The sequence below is a fragment of the Ipomoea nil genome, unplaced genomic scaffold, assembly GCF_001879475.1.
Source record: "Ipomoea nil cultivar Tokyo-kokei standard unplaced genomic scaffold, Asagao_1.1 scaffold2921, whole genome shotgun sequence".
Taxonomy (NCBI): Eukaryota; Viridiplantae; Streptophyta; class Magnoliopsida; order Solanales; family Convolvulaceae; genus Ipomoea; species Ipomoea nil.
In genome coordinates, this window is record NW_017619349.1 from 3,644,075 (window position 1) to 3,660,601 (window position 16,527).

A 16,527-nucleotide genomic window follows, 5' to 3' on the forward strand; every position below is an offset into this window, starting at 1 on the left:
GCAGACGACGGTGGTGGACAACAACGATAGAAATGGTAAAATTGAAATTGAAAATAAAAATGGTGAAATTAGTGGTGGACAGCAGACGTCGATGGTGGACAACAACACTAGAAATGGTGAAATTGGTGGGAGGTGAGAGAAGATTTCAATTCCATTCTTTCTCACCTACCTTGCTCCAACCGCACTGTTGCGAGAGTGGAACGAACATTCAGGCAAACAGAGGCGAGGCACGCAGACAGTGTAAAAAACTCTCAGAGCAGTGGCGCCATAGCCTATACGCACCTCAAGAATGGGGGAGACTTCACCTTGCCGATTTTGTGCATTTCGTGAGTGCCCTTTCTCATTCAAGATTGAATTCTTGCTTCTCGGTTTGATTTAATCCTTTATTTCTCTATATGGCCAATACCCAAATTTTTGTTGCTTTTTTTTTCTTTTTTCATTTCTTGCACCTGATTTTGTCTTTTCTAGCTGTTTCTCTGATTGTTTCTTTCGTGAGGTTCAGTAGGCTGTGATAGTCTATTAGGTTTTAGGTGGTATTTTAGAGCCTGTGGCTGTGGTTATACTGTTTAAGTTATATTTAGTTGGATTAGTAATTTTCTATTGATTTCTTTGTGGATGAATAATTAGTTTGAGTTCTGCACTTGTACTAAGTAGTTATGACTCTCTTTGCCTTTCCATTGTGATTTTCAATCAATTTTGCTCGTTGCTGATTAGAATCTAATCTCATGTTGGTATTGCTAGCTAATCCGGTAATCCCTTAGTCTTTCAAATTCTTGGATTGTTTTATTGTTTTCAAGACCATTTTAATGAGTTTTTGCTATTGCATTGGAAGTTCAAACAAAATGGTTAGCAAAAAAGAAATGGAAGGCAGTGATGATAGGCTGATAGCAGTGGTGCTGTAGCAATGAGATGGTATCTTCTGTTTCAACTCAAGAGAACGGAAGTAGGAATAAGAGGAAGTTTTTGTCCGAATTCCCATTAGACATTCCCATAGATTCACTGGCTCTTTGACAGAATTCCCAATGGAGTTGTTTGTTTTGCTTCTTTGCGTAAAATACATACATATATTGACCAACATGAGGAAGAAGAAAGCAAGTTAAGGAAAAGACCATTTTACTCCCTACACTAACGCCTAACTAACTGAAGTTTAACGGAAGGACCAATGCTGGAACAAATCTAATAGTCAAGGGTTTTTTTCGTCCAAATTAAAAGACAAGGACTAATTTTGGAAAATCGCAATAGTCCTCCGACTATTGCTGGAATTAACTCTTTTTTTAACCTTAAATTGCAAGTACCAATTCCCAATTGGTGGTGTCTACTGACTTCTATATTAATGTGAGTTGTTTATCACTTGACTTCTTGCATATGTTGAACTGTCTATAGTTGAACATTGATTTATGATAGATTAAGTCATGGGCTGTAAGTGGTGGCGGTGGTTGTTGTCTTGTTGATCCAGAACACCCGTGTGTGGATATTCTTTGCATTTGTGTAATTAGCTTTAACTACATTTGGTTTTGAGACATGTTGGGAAACAATTTACAGCTTCCCTCATTTTTGTCTGAAATGATGAATAACCAACCAGGTCAAGGTGCACATCGCTTTGTGCTCAAATTGTGGGAAAAAGTTCCTCATGGCCAATGTTGTTTTAATTGTGATCTGACTGTGCAGTTAGATTTATTTGAGTTGTTTTGACTATGGGACTCACATGTAGCTGACTAGCTGAGTACATTCTTAAAAGGAAAATTGTGCGTGCTGCTTAATATCTTATCATGTTATTCTGCTGAAATCTAATTCTTTTTGAAAGTTATTTAATATGTTGAGTGGCAGTAAAATATCTATGTTACATTGCATGTGAAATTGGATTCATTTCTCATGTCTTGTTCCTTACTAGGTCCATCGTATGTAATAAATGAGAGGATATAGATGTTTTCTTGTGATTCATGGTGGGGCGTTTAAATGGATAGAACAGCGTTAGTAAGTTTGACAAGTTATTTTTGAGGTCTTATTGATGGGTTTACATCACGGTAAAGGGAACGTTCTTGAATGAGAAATGCATGCTCTGCCGTGATGTTAGGATCAACTTAGGTTTCTCAACTTCCGCTACACTAGCCCTAAGCCCCCAAAACTCCTTCTCAAGAGCGCTGGAGCTTGGAGGAGGTAAATTGTGAGTCGCCTAATTAGTACTCAGTTTTTACCCCTGCTGTACACTCTGCACACAAGGAGTCTTCGTCACCTTTGAGTATACAAGGATTTTATTTATTTATTTATTTATTTTTTTAGCAAGCCCCAAGCTAACTTGCCTCCCCAAATTTTAGCCTTTCCTGTGGCAATGTAAACTTAAGAGATTCTTTGAAGAAACTAACACACTTGTTTATCACGCAGAAGTCAGTTATTGTTCTCTTTAAGCTCTTAGTGTCTTCACCAAGTCCAAACTATTCCACTAATCCTAACAATTGAGAATTCAACTCATCAATGAACAAGATTCCATTTTGAAAACACCCCAACCTTTCATCTCTCATTCAAAGCCTGCAAGACCATTATTATCACCTAAATACCACAAATCCAAACATTTGTCAACTATGTTAATTTCTTAGCTTTCCTCAGATTTCAAGAAATAAGAGACTTTTCACTGTTTTACAAGGTGGCCTTATCCCTTGTAAGGTTTGGTTACATTTGCACCTATACAGTGACCTAACCCCTGGAGTTGTGTCATGCCTTATCCCTCAAGAATATCTCACTTAAAAGTAAGTCTTACTTCTATATCATCAAATTTACAGTTCCTTTTATTATTTTTATTACATCTTTGCAATTTCAACACACTTTCAAAAGTGTCCCAATATCATTATATATATATATATATATATAACTCACGCACCTTAAGCACAAGACTTACGCACTTTAATCACAAAACTCAAGCACATTAAGTACAAAACTCGCGCATATTAATCACCCGTACAACTGCACGAGAAACCTTCACCCGCACGGGAACTTAAACATATATATATATATATATATATATATATATATATATATATATATATATATATATATATATATATATATATATATATATATATATATATATATATATATATATATATATATATATATATTCCCAGTTTCATGTTCCACCGATCTCTCTTTGCACCAAAAGACTGATCTGGAGAATGATTTTGCGTTCCTTAAATGTTTACAGACCCATAATTCACCAATCTCTGCTGTTTTCTTCAACTTTTGTTCAAAGATCAAATCTTTCGTCATCTGAAATCCAACATTATGACAACTTTAATCCCATCAACCACAAAGATTGGCTCAGCCCAACACAAGTGGTCAAGATTTTTCAGAATCTGAAAGACCCAAATTCAGCTCTGAATCTATGGACCCAAATGTCAAAACGCAAGGACTATACCCCCAACGAAGCTCTCTACTCCGCAGTCATCAACAATTAGCAGAAGCCAAGAACATTGATGCAATTGAGACGCTTATGGAAAGAATCAAACTTGAGAGAAAATGCAGGCTCTCTGATGCGTTTTTCTACAATGTGATTAGGATTTATGGGAATGTAGGCGGGAGAATAAACAAAGCCATAGAGACCCTCTTTGACATGCCGAATTACAAGTGCTGGCCGAGCGTGAAAACCTTCAACTTCGTGCTCAATTTGCTCGTGAACACGAAGCAGTTTGAAGTTGTCCATCAAGTGTACACGGGTGCTGCGAAGCTAGGAGTGGAGATCGATGCTTGTTGCTTGAATATCATCGTCAAAGGGCTGTGCAACTGCGGGAAAATCGAGGGTGCACTCCTGGTGCTCGACGAATTTCCCAAGCAGAATTGCGCGCCCAATGTGCGGACCTTTTCAACCATTATGCGCGCACTGTGCGACTGCGGCCGAGTCAATGAGGCATTCGGGTTGTTGGAGAGGATGGAAAGGGAGCGAGTGGAACCGGATACAATCATGTATAATATACTGATTTCTGGACTAAGGAAGCAAGGGAGAGTTGAAGAGGGGATTGATGTTTCCAACAAGTTGATGCATAAAGGCTGTGACCCAAATGATGGAACTTATTAGGAAGTTCTGTATGGGCTAATTGATGCCAAGAGGTTTATTGATGCTAAAGATTTCATGGGTGTGGTGATTGACAAGAGAGTGAACCCAAGCTTCGAGTCGTATAAATTGAAGGTTCATGGCTTGTTTGATCAGAATCTAAGTGTTCATTTAGACTGGGTACTTAAGCAGATGGTGAAGCATGTGTTTGTACCAAGAATGAGAATGTGGAAAAAGATGGTTGAATGCTTCTTACATTCTAAAGATTGCTGTAATTATGTTATAATGTCCTTTGAAGGCATTATTGCATACCAATCTTCATAGAAATGCAAATCACTTTGCAAATTCTCGTGCGGGTGATTAATGTGCGTGAATTTTGTACTTAATATGTGTGAGTCTTGTGCTTAAGGTGCGTGAGTGTGTAGTGCTTAATGTGTGTGAGTTTTGTATTTAAGGTGCGTGACTCTTGTGCCTAAAGTGCGTGAGTTGTGTGCTTAATGTGTGTGTGTGTGTGTAATTAGTGTGAGTTGTTGTTGAAACTTTAAAGTGTATAAGTTTTGTGTTAATAGTGCATGAGTCCTGTTTCACAAAAGTCCCAGAAATCACGATAAATTCAACAACCTTGATGAGCCAGCCCCATCTCCACATATAAATCTCAAGACTCTAAATACAAAGAGTATTGGTGTAACGTTTGTAGTGGATGAAATAGATGCTCAATCCCCTGCAAGAACATCAACAAAAGATGCTAAAGAATGTCATGAAGGAGATGAACAAGATAGTCCAACTAAGGGGAATATAAAAGATAGGGCAAAGAACATGTTGAAGCATGCAGGGAAATCTGCTCATGGTGGCATAAAACATGTTCTTACTCGTATAGGATCAAGAAAATCAAAAGCCGAGTCAGAGAGAGACAACTCCGTTTTATCTGATTCTTCAGACGACTCATTTGTTCTGTCATAAGTTGACACCCCAAAAGTTGTACTAAATCTAGTGGATTACATAACCACGGAGACTTCAAATGAAACTGCATTCGTGGAGAACAAACCAGTAGACAGGATTGGCCATGAAGATGCATGTGTGATGGATGATAATCCCCTTCCAGGGGTCCAAAAAGTAAATGATTTAGAAAGTTGTCAAGATTCAAAAATTCCATTGGAAAATTTTACAGAACAATGAGGCAATTGAGACAAATGCTTAGTTATGGTTTTGTGTACCTTATAAGTGGTTAGAATGCTCAGATTTGAGTACATGTTATTGTCATTGTTTGTGTGTTCTGTACAGTCTCATTGCAAATCATTATAGTACATTAGTCATAGTGTGGTCTGCTCCTGAAACAGTTCTCATGTTGGCTTATGCCTATGGTAGATTTTGCAGGAATTTGTGTATCTTGTATCCCTGAACATGCTTTTTGAATTTCCTATGATACAACTGCAAGTTTGCAGTACTGGTTTCTCAGTTGGAAATTGGACGTTCTTAGCTTCTGTCATGTTTAAGTTTCAAAGAATCAGAGAGAATTTTGAGGTTATTGAAACTGAAAGAATGTATAAGGTCTATCCTTATGACCTTATCCCTCAAGAATATCTCACTTAAAAGTAAGTCTTACTTCTATATCATCAAATTTACAGTTCCTTTTATTATTTTTATTACATTTTTTCAATTTCAACACACTTTCAAAAGTGTCCCAATAATATTTTATATATAGTGCGGGTGGTGCTTCCCGTGCGGTTGTGTTTGTGGACTCACATTAAGCATTACACTAGCGCACTTTACGTACACAATAGACGCACATTAAACACAAACAAAATACATTCAGAACATAAACTTACGCACCTTAAGCACAAAAAGACACGCACCTTAAGTTTAAACAACAACTCACATTAAGTACACAGTAACACACAATAAGTACAAAATTCACGCACCTTAAGCACAAGACTCATGCACCATAAGCACAAAACTCACGCATATTAAGCACAAAATACATGCACTTTAAAGTTTCAACAACAACTCACATTAAGTACACACTCACTCACTTTAGGCACAAGACTCACGCACCTTAAATACAAAACTCCCGCACATTAAGCACTACACACTCCCGCATATTAAGCACAAACCTCACGCATCTTAAGCACAAGACTCACGCACTTTAATCACCCGCACAACCGCACGGGAAGCATTTACTCGCACGGAAACTTAAACCTCTCTCTCTCTCTCTCTCTCTATATATATATATATATATATATATATATATATATATATCAAAGAGTTTGCAAAGTGATTGCATTTCTATGGAGATTGGTCTGCAATAATGCCTTCAAAGGACATTATTATAACATAATTACAACAATCTTTGGAATGTAAAAAGCATTCAACCATCTTTTTTCACATTCCCATTCTTGGTACAAACTCATGCCTCACCATCTGCTTAAGTACCCAGTCCAAATGAACACTTAGATTCTGATTACACAAGCCATGGACCATCAATTTATACGACTCGAAGCTCAGGTTCACTCTCTTGTCAATAATCACACCCATGAAATCTTTGGCATCAATAAACCTCTTGGCATCAATTAGCCCATACAGAACTTCCTGATAAGTTCCATCATTTGGGCCACAGCCTTTATGCATCACCTTGTTGAAAACCTCAATCCGCTCTTCAACTCTCCTTTGCTTCCTTAATCTAGAAATCAGTATATTATACATGATTGTATTCGGTTCCACTTACTCTCTTTTCATCCTCTCCAACAACCCGAATGCCTCATTGACATGGTCGCGGTCGCACAGTGCGCACATAATGGTTAGAAAGGTCCGCACATTGGGCGCGCAATTTTGCTTGGGAAATTCGTCGAGCACCTGGAGTGCACCCTCGAGTTTCTCGCAATTGCACAACCCTTTGACGATGATATTCAAGCAACAAGCATCGATCTCCACTCCTAGCTTCGCGTCACCCGGTACACTTGATGGACAACTTCAAACTGCTTTGTGCTCACGAGCAAATTGAGCACGAAGTTGAGAGTTTTCACGCTCGGCCAGCACTTGTAATTCGGCATGTCAAAGAGGATTTCTATGGCTATGTTTATTCTCCTGCCTATCTTGATCACATTGTAGAAAAACGCATCAGAGAGCCTGCATTTTCTCTCAAGTTTGATTATTTTCATAAGATTTTCAATTGCATCAATGTTCTTGGCTTCTGCTAGCTTGTTGATGATTGCGGAGTAGAGAGCTTCGTTGGGGGTATAATCCTTCCGTTTTGACATTTGGGTCCATAGATTCAGAAGTGAATTTCGATCTTTCAAATTCTGGAAAATCTTGATCACTTGTGTTGGACTGAGTCAATATTTGTTGTTGATGGGGTTAATGTTGTCATAATGTTGGATTTTAGATGACGAAATATTTGATCTTTGAACAAAAGTTAAAGAAAACATCAGAGATTGGTGGATTCTGGGTCTGTAAGCATTTAAAGAATGCAGAATCATTCTTCAGATCAGTCTTTTGGTGCAAAGAGAGATCGGTAGAACATGAAACTGGGATTATATATATATATATATATATATATATATATATATATATATAAGTTTCAGTGAGGGTGATTAATGTGCGTGAGTGTGTACTTAATTTGTGTTGTTGTTAAAATTTAAGGTGCATGTGTTTTTGTGTTTAAGGTGCGTGAGTTTTGTGCTTGATGTGTGACTTTTGTGCTTAAGGTGCGTGAGTTTGTGTTTTGAATGTATTTTGTTTGTGTGTTTAATGTGCGTGTGTTGTGTATTTAAAGTGCGTTAGTGTATTGCTTAATATGCATCCACTCGCACAACCACACGGAAACACCACCCGCACCTGATCCCTTCCATATATATATATATATATAGTATGTATGTATGATATTGGGACACTTTTGAAAGTGTGTTGAAATTGCAGAGATGTAATAAAAATAATAAAATGAACTATAAATTTGATGATATGGAAGTAAGACTTACTTTAATGTGAGATATTCTTGAGGGATAAAGTCATAAGGATAGACCTTATACATTCTTTCAGTTTCAATAACCTCAAAATTCCCTCTGATTCTTTGAAACTTAAACATGGCAGCAGCTAAGAACGTCCAATTTCCAACTGAGAAACCAATTGTATCATAAGAAATTCGAAAAGTATGTTTAGGGATACAAGATACACAAATTTCTGCAAAATCTACCATAGGCATAAGCCAACATGATAATTGTTTCAGGAGCATACCACACTATGGCTAATGTACTATAATGGTTTGCAAGGAAACTGTACAGAACACACAAACAATGACAATGACATGCATTCAAATCTGAGCATTCTAACCACTTATAAGGTACACAAAATCATAACTAAGCATTTGTCTCAATTGTCTCAATTTTCTGTAAAATTTTTCAATGGAATTATTGAATCTTGACAACTTTCTAAATCATTTACTTTTTGGGACCCTGGAAGGGGATTATCATCCATCACACATGCATTTTCATTGCCAACTCTATCTACTGGGGTTTGTTCTCCATGAATGCCGTTTCATTTGAAGTCTCCGTGGTTATGTAATTACTAGCTTTAGTGGAATCATTACCACGAGGAGATGTATCATGAACAACTGAATCTGGTACAACTTTTGGGGTGTCCAAACTGATGACGGAACAGATGACTTGTCCGAAGAATCAGATACCACGGAGTTGTCTCTCTCTGACTCGGTTTTTTATTTTCTTGATCCTTTACGAGTAAGACATGTTTTATGCCACCATGAGCAGATTTCCGTACATGCTTCAACATGTTCTTTGCCCTATCTTGTTAATCTCCTTCCTGACATTCTTTAGCATCTTCTTTGGATCCTTTACGGGTAAGAACATGTTTTATGCACCATGAGCGGATTTCCCTACATGCTTCAGCATGTTCTTTGCCCTATCTTGTTCATCTCCTTCCTGACATTCTTTAGCATCTTCTTGCAGGGGATTGAGCATCTTCTTTTGATGTTCTTGCAGGGGATTGAGCATCTGTGTCATCATCCACTACAAACGTTACACCAATGCTCATGACTATCATATCAATTCCATTTCCAATAACAGGTTTGCGTTTCTGTACCCGAAGTTCCTATGTGTAATGTGCTTCTGAAAAGTTTAGCTAATTCCTCTTGCATTTTCCATACCAGTGATGGCGAAACGTTTATATCAGCTGATGATCTGCGAATAAACCTGTGGAACTTGGAAATAAGTAGCCAAAGTTTCAATATTGTTGATGTGAAACCAGCAAATATGGAAAATCTAACAGGTGAGTTTCTCATATTTGTTACTGGACTAACTGGAGCTTCCTGCCTAGTTTTATGGCATTTTTAGTTACCCCTTGTATTTTATTTGATATGATGATTCCAACTAGATTCGTATTAAGGCTTAGCTTAGTTGAGTTCCTTTGTTTTTATTGAAAATATGATAGCCAATGAAAATGTAGTCTGTGCAGTGATTTTCTGGTTAATTGTCATTTTGAAATCATGTGGCATTTATATCTTAAAATGTTCTTTTATTGGAGGAGTTGCTCTAGTGCTAAGCCTTCTACTTCAGGTTTTTGCTGTGTTTGTAAGCGGGTGAATACACTCAGTGATAGCTCAGCTCTTGAGTTTGAGACCGCTTGTGGAGTTATTTGCACTTTTGGTCCCACGACTATAGTGTCACTAACAATTTTGATCTAAGACTTTTAAAATTTATAAAATTGATCCACTAACAATTTTGATCTAAGACTTTTAAAATTTATAAAATTGATCCACGACTATTATTTTCTTTGTGAATTTTGTCCTTCCGGTGCATTCTCCGTTCAATTTTAGCTAGAATTTTTTTTTATTACCTTTTTAACATGAATAATATTGTCTTTTTTCATCTCACCATCAATAAAAGTGTATTTTACCTTTTCATTCTTAGGAATAATATTCTCATGACTAAGTGACGATCCAAACAATGGAATAGGTCTATTCCAAAGAATGCTATTCTATGAACCAAACACGTCATTATAGTTTTAACCTCTAGAGTCTAAGCCGTAGGTTAAAAAAAAGTCTAATGAGAGTGCAATGATTAAAATGGTCTAATAATTGTTCTAGGAATAATACCATTTCTACTCCTTTTTTCTTTTTTTCAACTTAGCATGCCCTAATTAATTCACCTATAACATTTTATTCAAGTACTATTGTCTTTTTCCATCTCACCATCAGTAAAAGTGAATTTTACCCTTTCATCATTTTTATTTTTGTTTTTTAAATTCTTCTTCTATTTAACAATATTACAGAACTAATTACTTAATATGCATTTGGTGATTTATTTATTTTTTGTACCGGTCATAATTGAATAAACAACATGCAATGTTCACTTTCGCATCTCTATTGCCTATTAAGAGAAATAATTAATACTAAAACAAACGCCTCCTTCAATGTCCAAATGATATGGTTCAAACCCAACATTCACTTGAAATAATCATCGATGTGGGTCTTTTTTTTTACTTGGAAAAGTTTTACAAAATGATCAATTTGTCCTCTAATAATTTGACAAATTAAAATAAAATTTTAATGTTAACAAAATTATTAAATAATGAATTGAAACAACCATTTTCAACATAATTAAAGGGAAAAAGTTGTATAGAGTAATAATTTATGAATAGAGCTTACAATTTAGGGATAACTAATGGACTATAACAGCCATGTTTCCATTTTATTATAAGCATGTGTGTGTGTGTGTGTGTGTATATATATATATAGAGAGAGAGAGAGAGAGAGAGTTGCGCTATGGTGCACTTGTAGGTGAAAATAGAGGCACCTGATTAATGAATGTTAACAAGACAAAATTACATGCAAGTAAAATGTATTACAAATGCATATAAAATGTATTATATGTGCAAGTAAAATTTACACGGAGCATCAATACTAAGCGCACTTGATGTTATAACTAGGTGTATCTATAGTTATAAGTAGTTGCACCTAGGTGCACGAATGTTAATAAGGTAAAATTTGTTGCACTTGTAAGTGAAAATAGGTGCACTTGTAAGTGATTTTACTTGCACTTTTTACCTGCAAAGATGCACCAACTACTTGCACTTATAACATATTTACTTGCACCAAAGTTCGAGTTATTTATAAAAATGCCACCGCGTCATTTTTTTTAAATTACATATGATTTGTTAATCTAGATACATGGATGGTTAGCATGCATTTGCATTTCTCTCCTGGGCGCCTATTCGCACAGGAGTGCGACCCTATACATATAGCTTTAATTTATTGATTTCAATAATTTATAACTTCGTTTAAAATATTAACTTCGGTATTGACTCTTTGTGCTTCAGTAAGTTGAGAAAGTAATTATGAACAGATACTACATTGTAACATAATTAATACTAAAAAAAACAAAAATTCAGATATTTACTAACAAAATAATGCATATTTTTTTCAAATTAAATGCTACTAAATAACTTTTTAATTTTCAACTTACACTTGGTATTACTATATTGAGCATTTTTTTTGAAGGTCAACCAATGAGTTGTATTTATAGATAAACTGAAATAGAGTCGGGTGGGACATCATCCCAATACATTGTCGTAGGAAGCGTAAAGGCTAAAGTAGCTAAAGTATGAGCTAACAAGTTTTGTAATCTGCATCGTAAACAAAGGTGGGATCGTTTTGTTGGCTTTCCCTTGCTATCTGCATCGTTGAACTCCTGATCTGCATAAAGTTTGGGCATGGTATACTCTCTTGCATAAGCTTTTTTTTTTTTTTTTCCTAAGATGTATCCAATCAAATATATATCCATGAATACCAATCTGCATCATCTCTTTTGCTAAGCTGTATCCAATCAAATATGTCCATTTTCGCTTAATACAAGTGAAACCGTTTTTCATTTTCCTCCTGATCCACGTTTCAGGATTGTTTCACGAGCCGATGCCTAAATTGTTAGTTATATTCTGGACATCCGCGGGGGTTGGCTTTATCATATTCTTATCAGCATGGTCATGGCAATTGATGAAGAGAAAGCGGCAATGAGGGTTTTGGCACGTCGGTCCCAAATTCTTTGATTTATTTCTGGTGCTTCAGATTAACTCTGTGTTGTAAATGTATTGTGTTGTGTGGTTAGAGATGAGGATGTAGAGAGAAGTCTATTCTTTATTTGTAGGTGCCTTCTGAGATGCAATTTTGTTGGCTCTCAAAGGCATAATCTTTGTTGTTGGGAATGTCATATTGTTAGCACTCTAATTTCTTCAATATCAGTTCTATTTTATTTTTTTTGGTGTCAACTACATATTGTGGTGCGGGTCTTTCTCGGCACAGAAGCTGGCCCAAAGGGAATCATCACTTGTGGGAATCGAACCCGGGTTATCTCGGAATTCTCCCCTACAAAGAGAGCTCATTTGCCACTTGAGGTACCCTGTTAGGTTAATATGAGTTCTATTTGCTTCTTCTTTTCAATATCTAATTTCTCTTATTCATAACACGTTTGGTTCACGGAATGAATTTTGAAATGTTATTCCATAAGGAATGGAATAGGCAAAGAATAGAATAGGAATTGTATTTTATTATTTGGTTCGCGGAAGGAATAGACTTTAGTAATTATATTGCAGTGTTTGGTTGATTTAAGGAATAGAAATGAAATATATTTTAAATGACATAAATACCCTTATAAAAATATGTGATGGTGGCGATGGTGGTGGTGGTGGTGGCGATGGTGGTGGTGGTGGTGGCGGCGATGGTGGTGATGGTGGTGGTGGCGGCGATGGTGGTGATGGTGGTGGCGGTGGTGGTGGTGCTGCTGGGGTGGGGGCGACGGTGGTGGTGGTGACGGTGACGACTGTGGCAGTGGTGGTGGGGGCGGCGACAGTTGTGGTGGTGGTGGTGCTGGGGTGGTAGTGGTGGTGGTAACGGTGGCAGTGGTGGGGGCGACGACAGTTGTGGCGGTGATGGTGGTGGTGGCGACGACGGTGGTGAAATAGGATAAATTTATATATAGGATAGAAAAAATTAGGTTAAAGAAAGGGATAAAAAAGAAAATAGATTCTAAAATCTATTCCTGAGCGTTCAGTAATAGGCTAATACCAGGGGCCCTAGTAATAGCTATTACCTTATTTGAGGTAATATGCTATTACCAGGAATATTATTCCTGGTAATAGAAATGGTTACCAAACAAAGGAATAGGTCTATTACTGGGAATGCTATGCCATTCACGGCCTATTCCGTGAACCAAACTGGCCATCAGTTATTCACTAACAACATGTTTGGTTCGAGATAAATTAGGAATAAAATACTATTTTTGAGAATAAAAAACTCTACTTTGTTTTGTTTTCGGAGAATGTGTCATTTTGACTATTCAATTTCTATTGATGATCTCTTTGAAAGTTCTAACGCGATTAGTCTTATTTATTCAATTACTCGTTCACATCCTTATGCGAACGAAAATAAATTTTATTATTTTTATTGTTATTGTATTTTATTAATAACCTCCAAATCTATGTTCATTTCCTAGTGCAACCTAGAAAATCTATGTTCCTATAAAAGTCTAAGACTTCTAAGTCTTTGGTCATGTCTCCTGTTGTCTCTATCACCCCTTAGTTATTTCCACTGTTTACTCCCATTTTGTCACTTTTTTCTAATATTCTTGTCTTTGACTCAAGAATTCATTGTTATTATCCACAAAATTTTAGTTTTTTTTTTTTTTTTTTTTTTTTTTTTTTTTTTTTTTTTGGTGTGGAAATAGTATCCATTATTCTTCATTTTCCAAGATGATTCATAGGAAAAGAATCTATTGTATGTAGCATATAACTATGTAACCATCTACCTTGGACTTAACACTCCAATTTTATTTTAAACTTCCCCACACAAATAGCTTTCCCTTATTTCTTTACTCTCTTGCCCAAGACAAAATTTTCCTCGCTTCCAGCCCCCCCACATTCTGCCCTAACAGGAGAGTAGAGGGATAAATCACGATAATTCAGTGGTCCACTCTATACCTGCTGGTGGGCAAAAAGCGTGACACACTCTTATTACAAAATAAAATGTTTGCATGACCTGGCTCTGATACTTTGTTAGGATCAAATGCTTACTATTACGTCAAAAATTATAGTTCATAGCGAAAGCACAACTTTATTGCTTATATCGCGACATTTTCGAAAGGCAAGATTCTGGACTTGACCCTTTAGGCGGGGGCATTTCACCGGCCTCTGCCCAACAGATGTGATTCAAATGGGGGAGAAAATGACTAATCTTCACCTTTTTATTATTTTATTATCATCAATAATATTCTAATAAATACATAATTTCACCCAAATTTTCCTCTTATACATACAACAATGTATATGTACCAATACCTTTATGTACTAACTGCATACTTTTTCTTTTTCTTTTTTAGTTCTTCTACTTCCACACAGATTACATCTCTTATTTACTGATTCTGTTCTTTGCTGCTGCTGCCATTTCATGCATTTTGAGGTTAAATTTCAGCCCCAAAATGAATCAGAATGGCAACTGGAATATGCAAATAAGTCCATTTAGATCATGTTTCTGTCAGGGTGGAAATGGCAGCTTTCTCTTCCAACTAGTCCTTCCTCGAACGATCTCTTTGCTCTTCCCCTCCTCGCCTTCTGTTTGCAGCAGATGCGTGTAGCTAAACGCCCCTCGGGTTAAGGACTCGAGCAGTCCATTGCCCTGAAGAATCCCCGATGCCAATGAGAATCCGTTTAGCAGGCTTATGTTGTTGTTGTTGGAAAGTGCATTCTCGTTTGGCTCGCATAGGGATTGAACGACGTCTGAGCTTCCACATTCTCGCCTGTATTCGAGTATGATGTTCGATAGCTGATGAGCCTCCAAGTTTTGGTCAGGGATTGTCTGGGAAAAACAGGAAAAAAAAATGGGTATTTAAGGTTTGGTTGGACTAATGTTTGATGAAGAACAACATTGGGATTACTTTGGTTTTCTGTCAGTTTTTACCTCGAGCATCCATCGAACATATTTTACGTTGTTTACGTGGTGGTTCATGTCCAGATCACTTCTTTTTGGCTGAAAAAACCAGACAGGGAAGTAGAGTTAACTCTTTTGAGGTTCGTTGGGGACAGAACTGTGTTCTACAGTTCTGTCTCGACTAAAAGCTTAAGCTGATAGTTAAAATGCACGTTTATTATTTATATGAGGAAATGAGGGATGGATCACCTTAAGGTCAGAGATAACAAACGTCGCGTTGTTATCCAACTTGTCTATCTTGACGGGATTCTCTTCTGGTATTGCCTGTTTCTCGATGAACCATGGTGAGATCTCGGCCCTCACCTCGTCTGGCATTTTCGAGAGCCGCCTCGTTTGTTGGTTCATCATCACCCATGTACTGCCCCCATAGAACCAAGATTTTCATCATGTTATTGCAAGAAGTAAACATATGACAGACAGTTTTCCTAGGATGTTTAGCTCTGGTACCAAATTTAAGGATCTGTTCTGTCTCGACTAAAAGTTTAAGCTGATTGTGAAACTACAGGGTTTACCTGGTGGCCCGGGCAAATACGAGCCCTGTGGCTTTGCTTGTTAGCAGCCAGTCTCTCCTCATCCCGTTTTTCCCTGATGCTCCAACCCATGTGTTTATCTCCATCACTTCACCCCTGAGAGAACGTTTAAGGTCATGGGTTAGACTAGCTAATTGATTGGATTCAGTCTGGTTTAGAAGTTCGAGTTATTACCAGATTGGATAATTATCGACTTGAACTTGCATTCTTGAAACAACCCAGATGAGATTGTTCTTCATCATGCCATGTGTGGCTCCAAATCCATCACTTAGTAGCCCAGACATCCACACATGATTCAATGCTGTTTCCTGCACATCCCCAAACATATCTTATAATGTCCTAAAATTCATGTTTTTTTTTTCTCAAAAAAACAGTTAATTACCTGAAGTAAGTTAAGGATGGTTTCAATGGTTGCAGTTTTATCAGGACCAACTTCATATGACCTGATCACAACTGTCTGCCTGTACCCAACGCCTCCCTCGACGATAAGCCCTTGGCGAAAGGGATCAACGAGCTGCTTCTTCGTGGGTATATTCTGTCGAATCTCCCCGGGGTGGAGAGGCGTAGTTGTCGTGGTGGCAGCTGCCACCGCGTTGTTTTGGCTCAGAACCTCAACCTTTTTCGAGCCCGGAAATGCAGCAGAAGAATGGCCATTTATCTTCTTCACCCCAATCACATTATGGTGTTTAGGCTCTTCTTTTGGTGAGATTGAACATTTTATGGTGAAACTTGGTACATAGGAGAAGGTGGACATTTCTTTCTTCTCCCTTTGAATCCTTATTTTGAGTGAAGATTTTAAGAATGAGGTTGTAGGGGTGTTCATAGTACTTATAGAGGTGTTATATATTGGCAGATCAGAAGGACAAAAGGAGGTTTTTTTTTTTTTTTTTTTTTTTTTTTTTTTTTTTTTTTTTTTTTTTTTTTTTTTGCATTTTGATGAGGATTTTTAGCATTTTGCAGAGGTAGACAAGAGG

At 37.1% G+C, this 16,527-nt stretch overlaps 2 protein-coding genes across 2 annotated transcripts in view; one reads left to right on the top strand and one right to left on the bottom strand.

The window, feature by feature from the left end:
- LOC109160991 (CDP-diacylglycerol--serine O-phosphatidyltransferase 1-like) overlaps nucleotides 1–12,278 on the top strand; it is a 32,992-nt gene extending 20,714 nt beyond the window's left edge. The window contains exons 15-16 of the mRNA XM_019309289.1: nucleotides 11,689–11,761; nucleotides 11,941–12,278. Coding sequence (XP_019164834.1) covers nucleotides 11,689–11,761; nucleotides 11,941–12,059 — 192 coding nt within the window. The 3' untranslated portion in view covers nucleotides 12,060–12,278. The remainder of the gene's footprint in view (nucleotides 1–11,688; nucleotides 11,762–11,940) is intronic.
- Nucleotides 12,279–14,278: 2,000 nt separating this feature from the next.
- LOC109160995 (palmitoyl-acyl carrier protein thioesterase, chloroplastic-like) lies at nucleotides 14,279–16,358 on the bottom strand. The gene is made up of 6 exons (XM_019309294.1): nucleotides 15,936–16,358; nucleotides 15,728–15,861; nucleotides 15,536–15,649; nucleotides 15,213–15,381; nucleotides 14,994–15,062; nucleotides 14,279–14,891 (listed from the first exon to the last, which is right to left on the bottom strand). Exons 1-6 carry the CDS (start codon nucleotides 16,305–16,307, stop codon nucleotides 14,571–14,573), a joined length of 1,179 nt encoding a protein of 392 aa, XP_019164839.1. The 5' UTR covers nucleotides 16,308–16,358; the 3' UTR covers nucleotides 14,279–14,570.
- Between the last annotated feature and the right edge of the window lie 169 nt (nucleotides 16,359–16,527).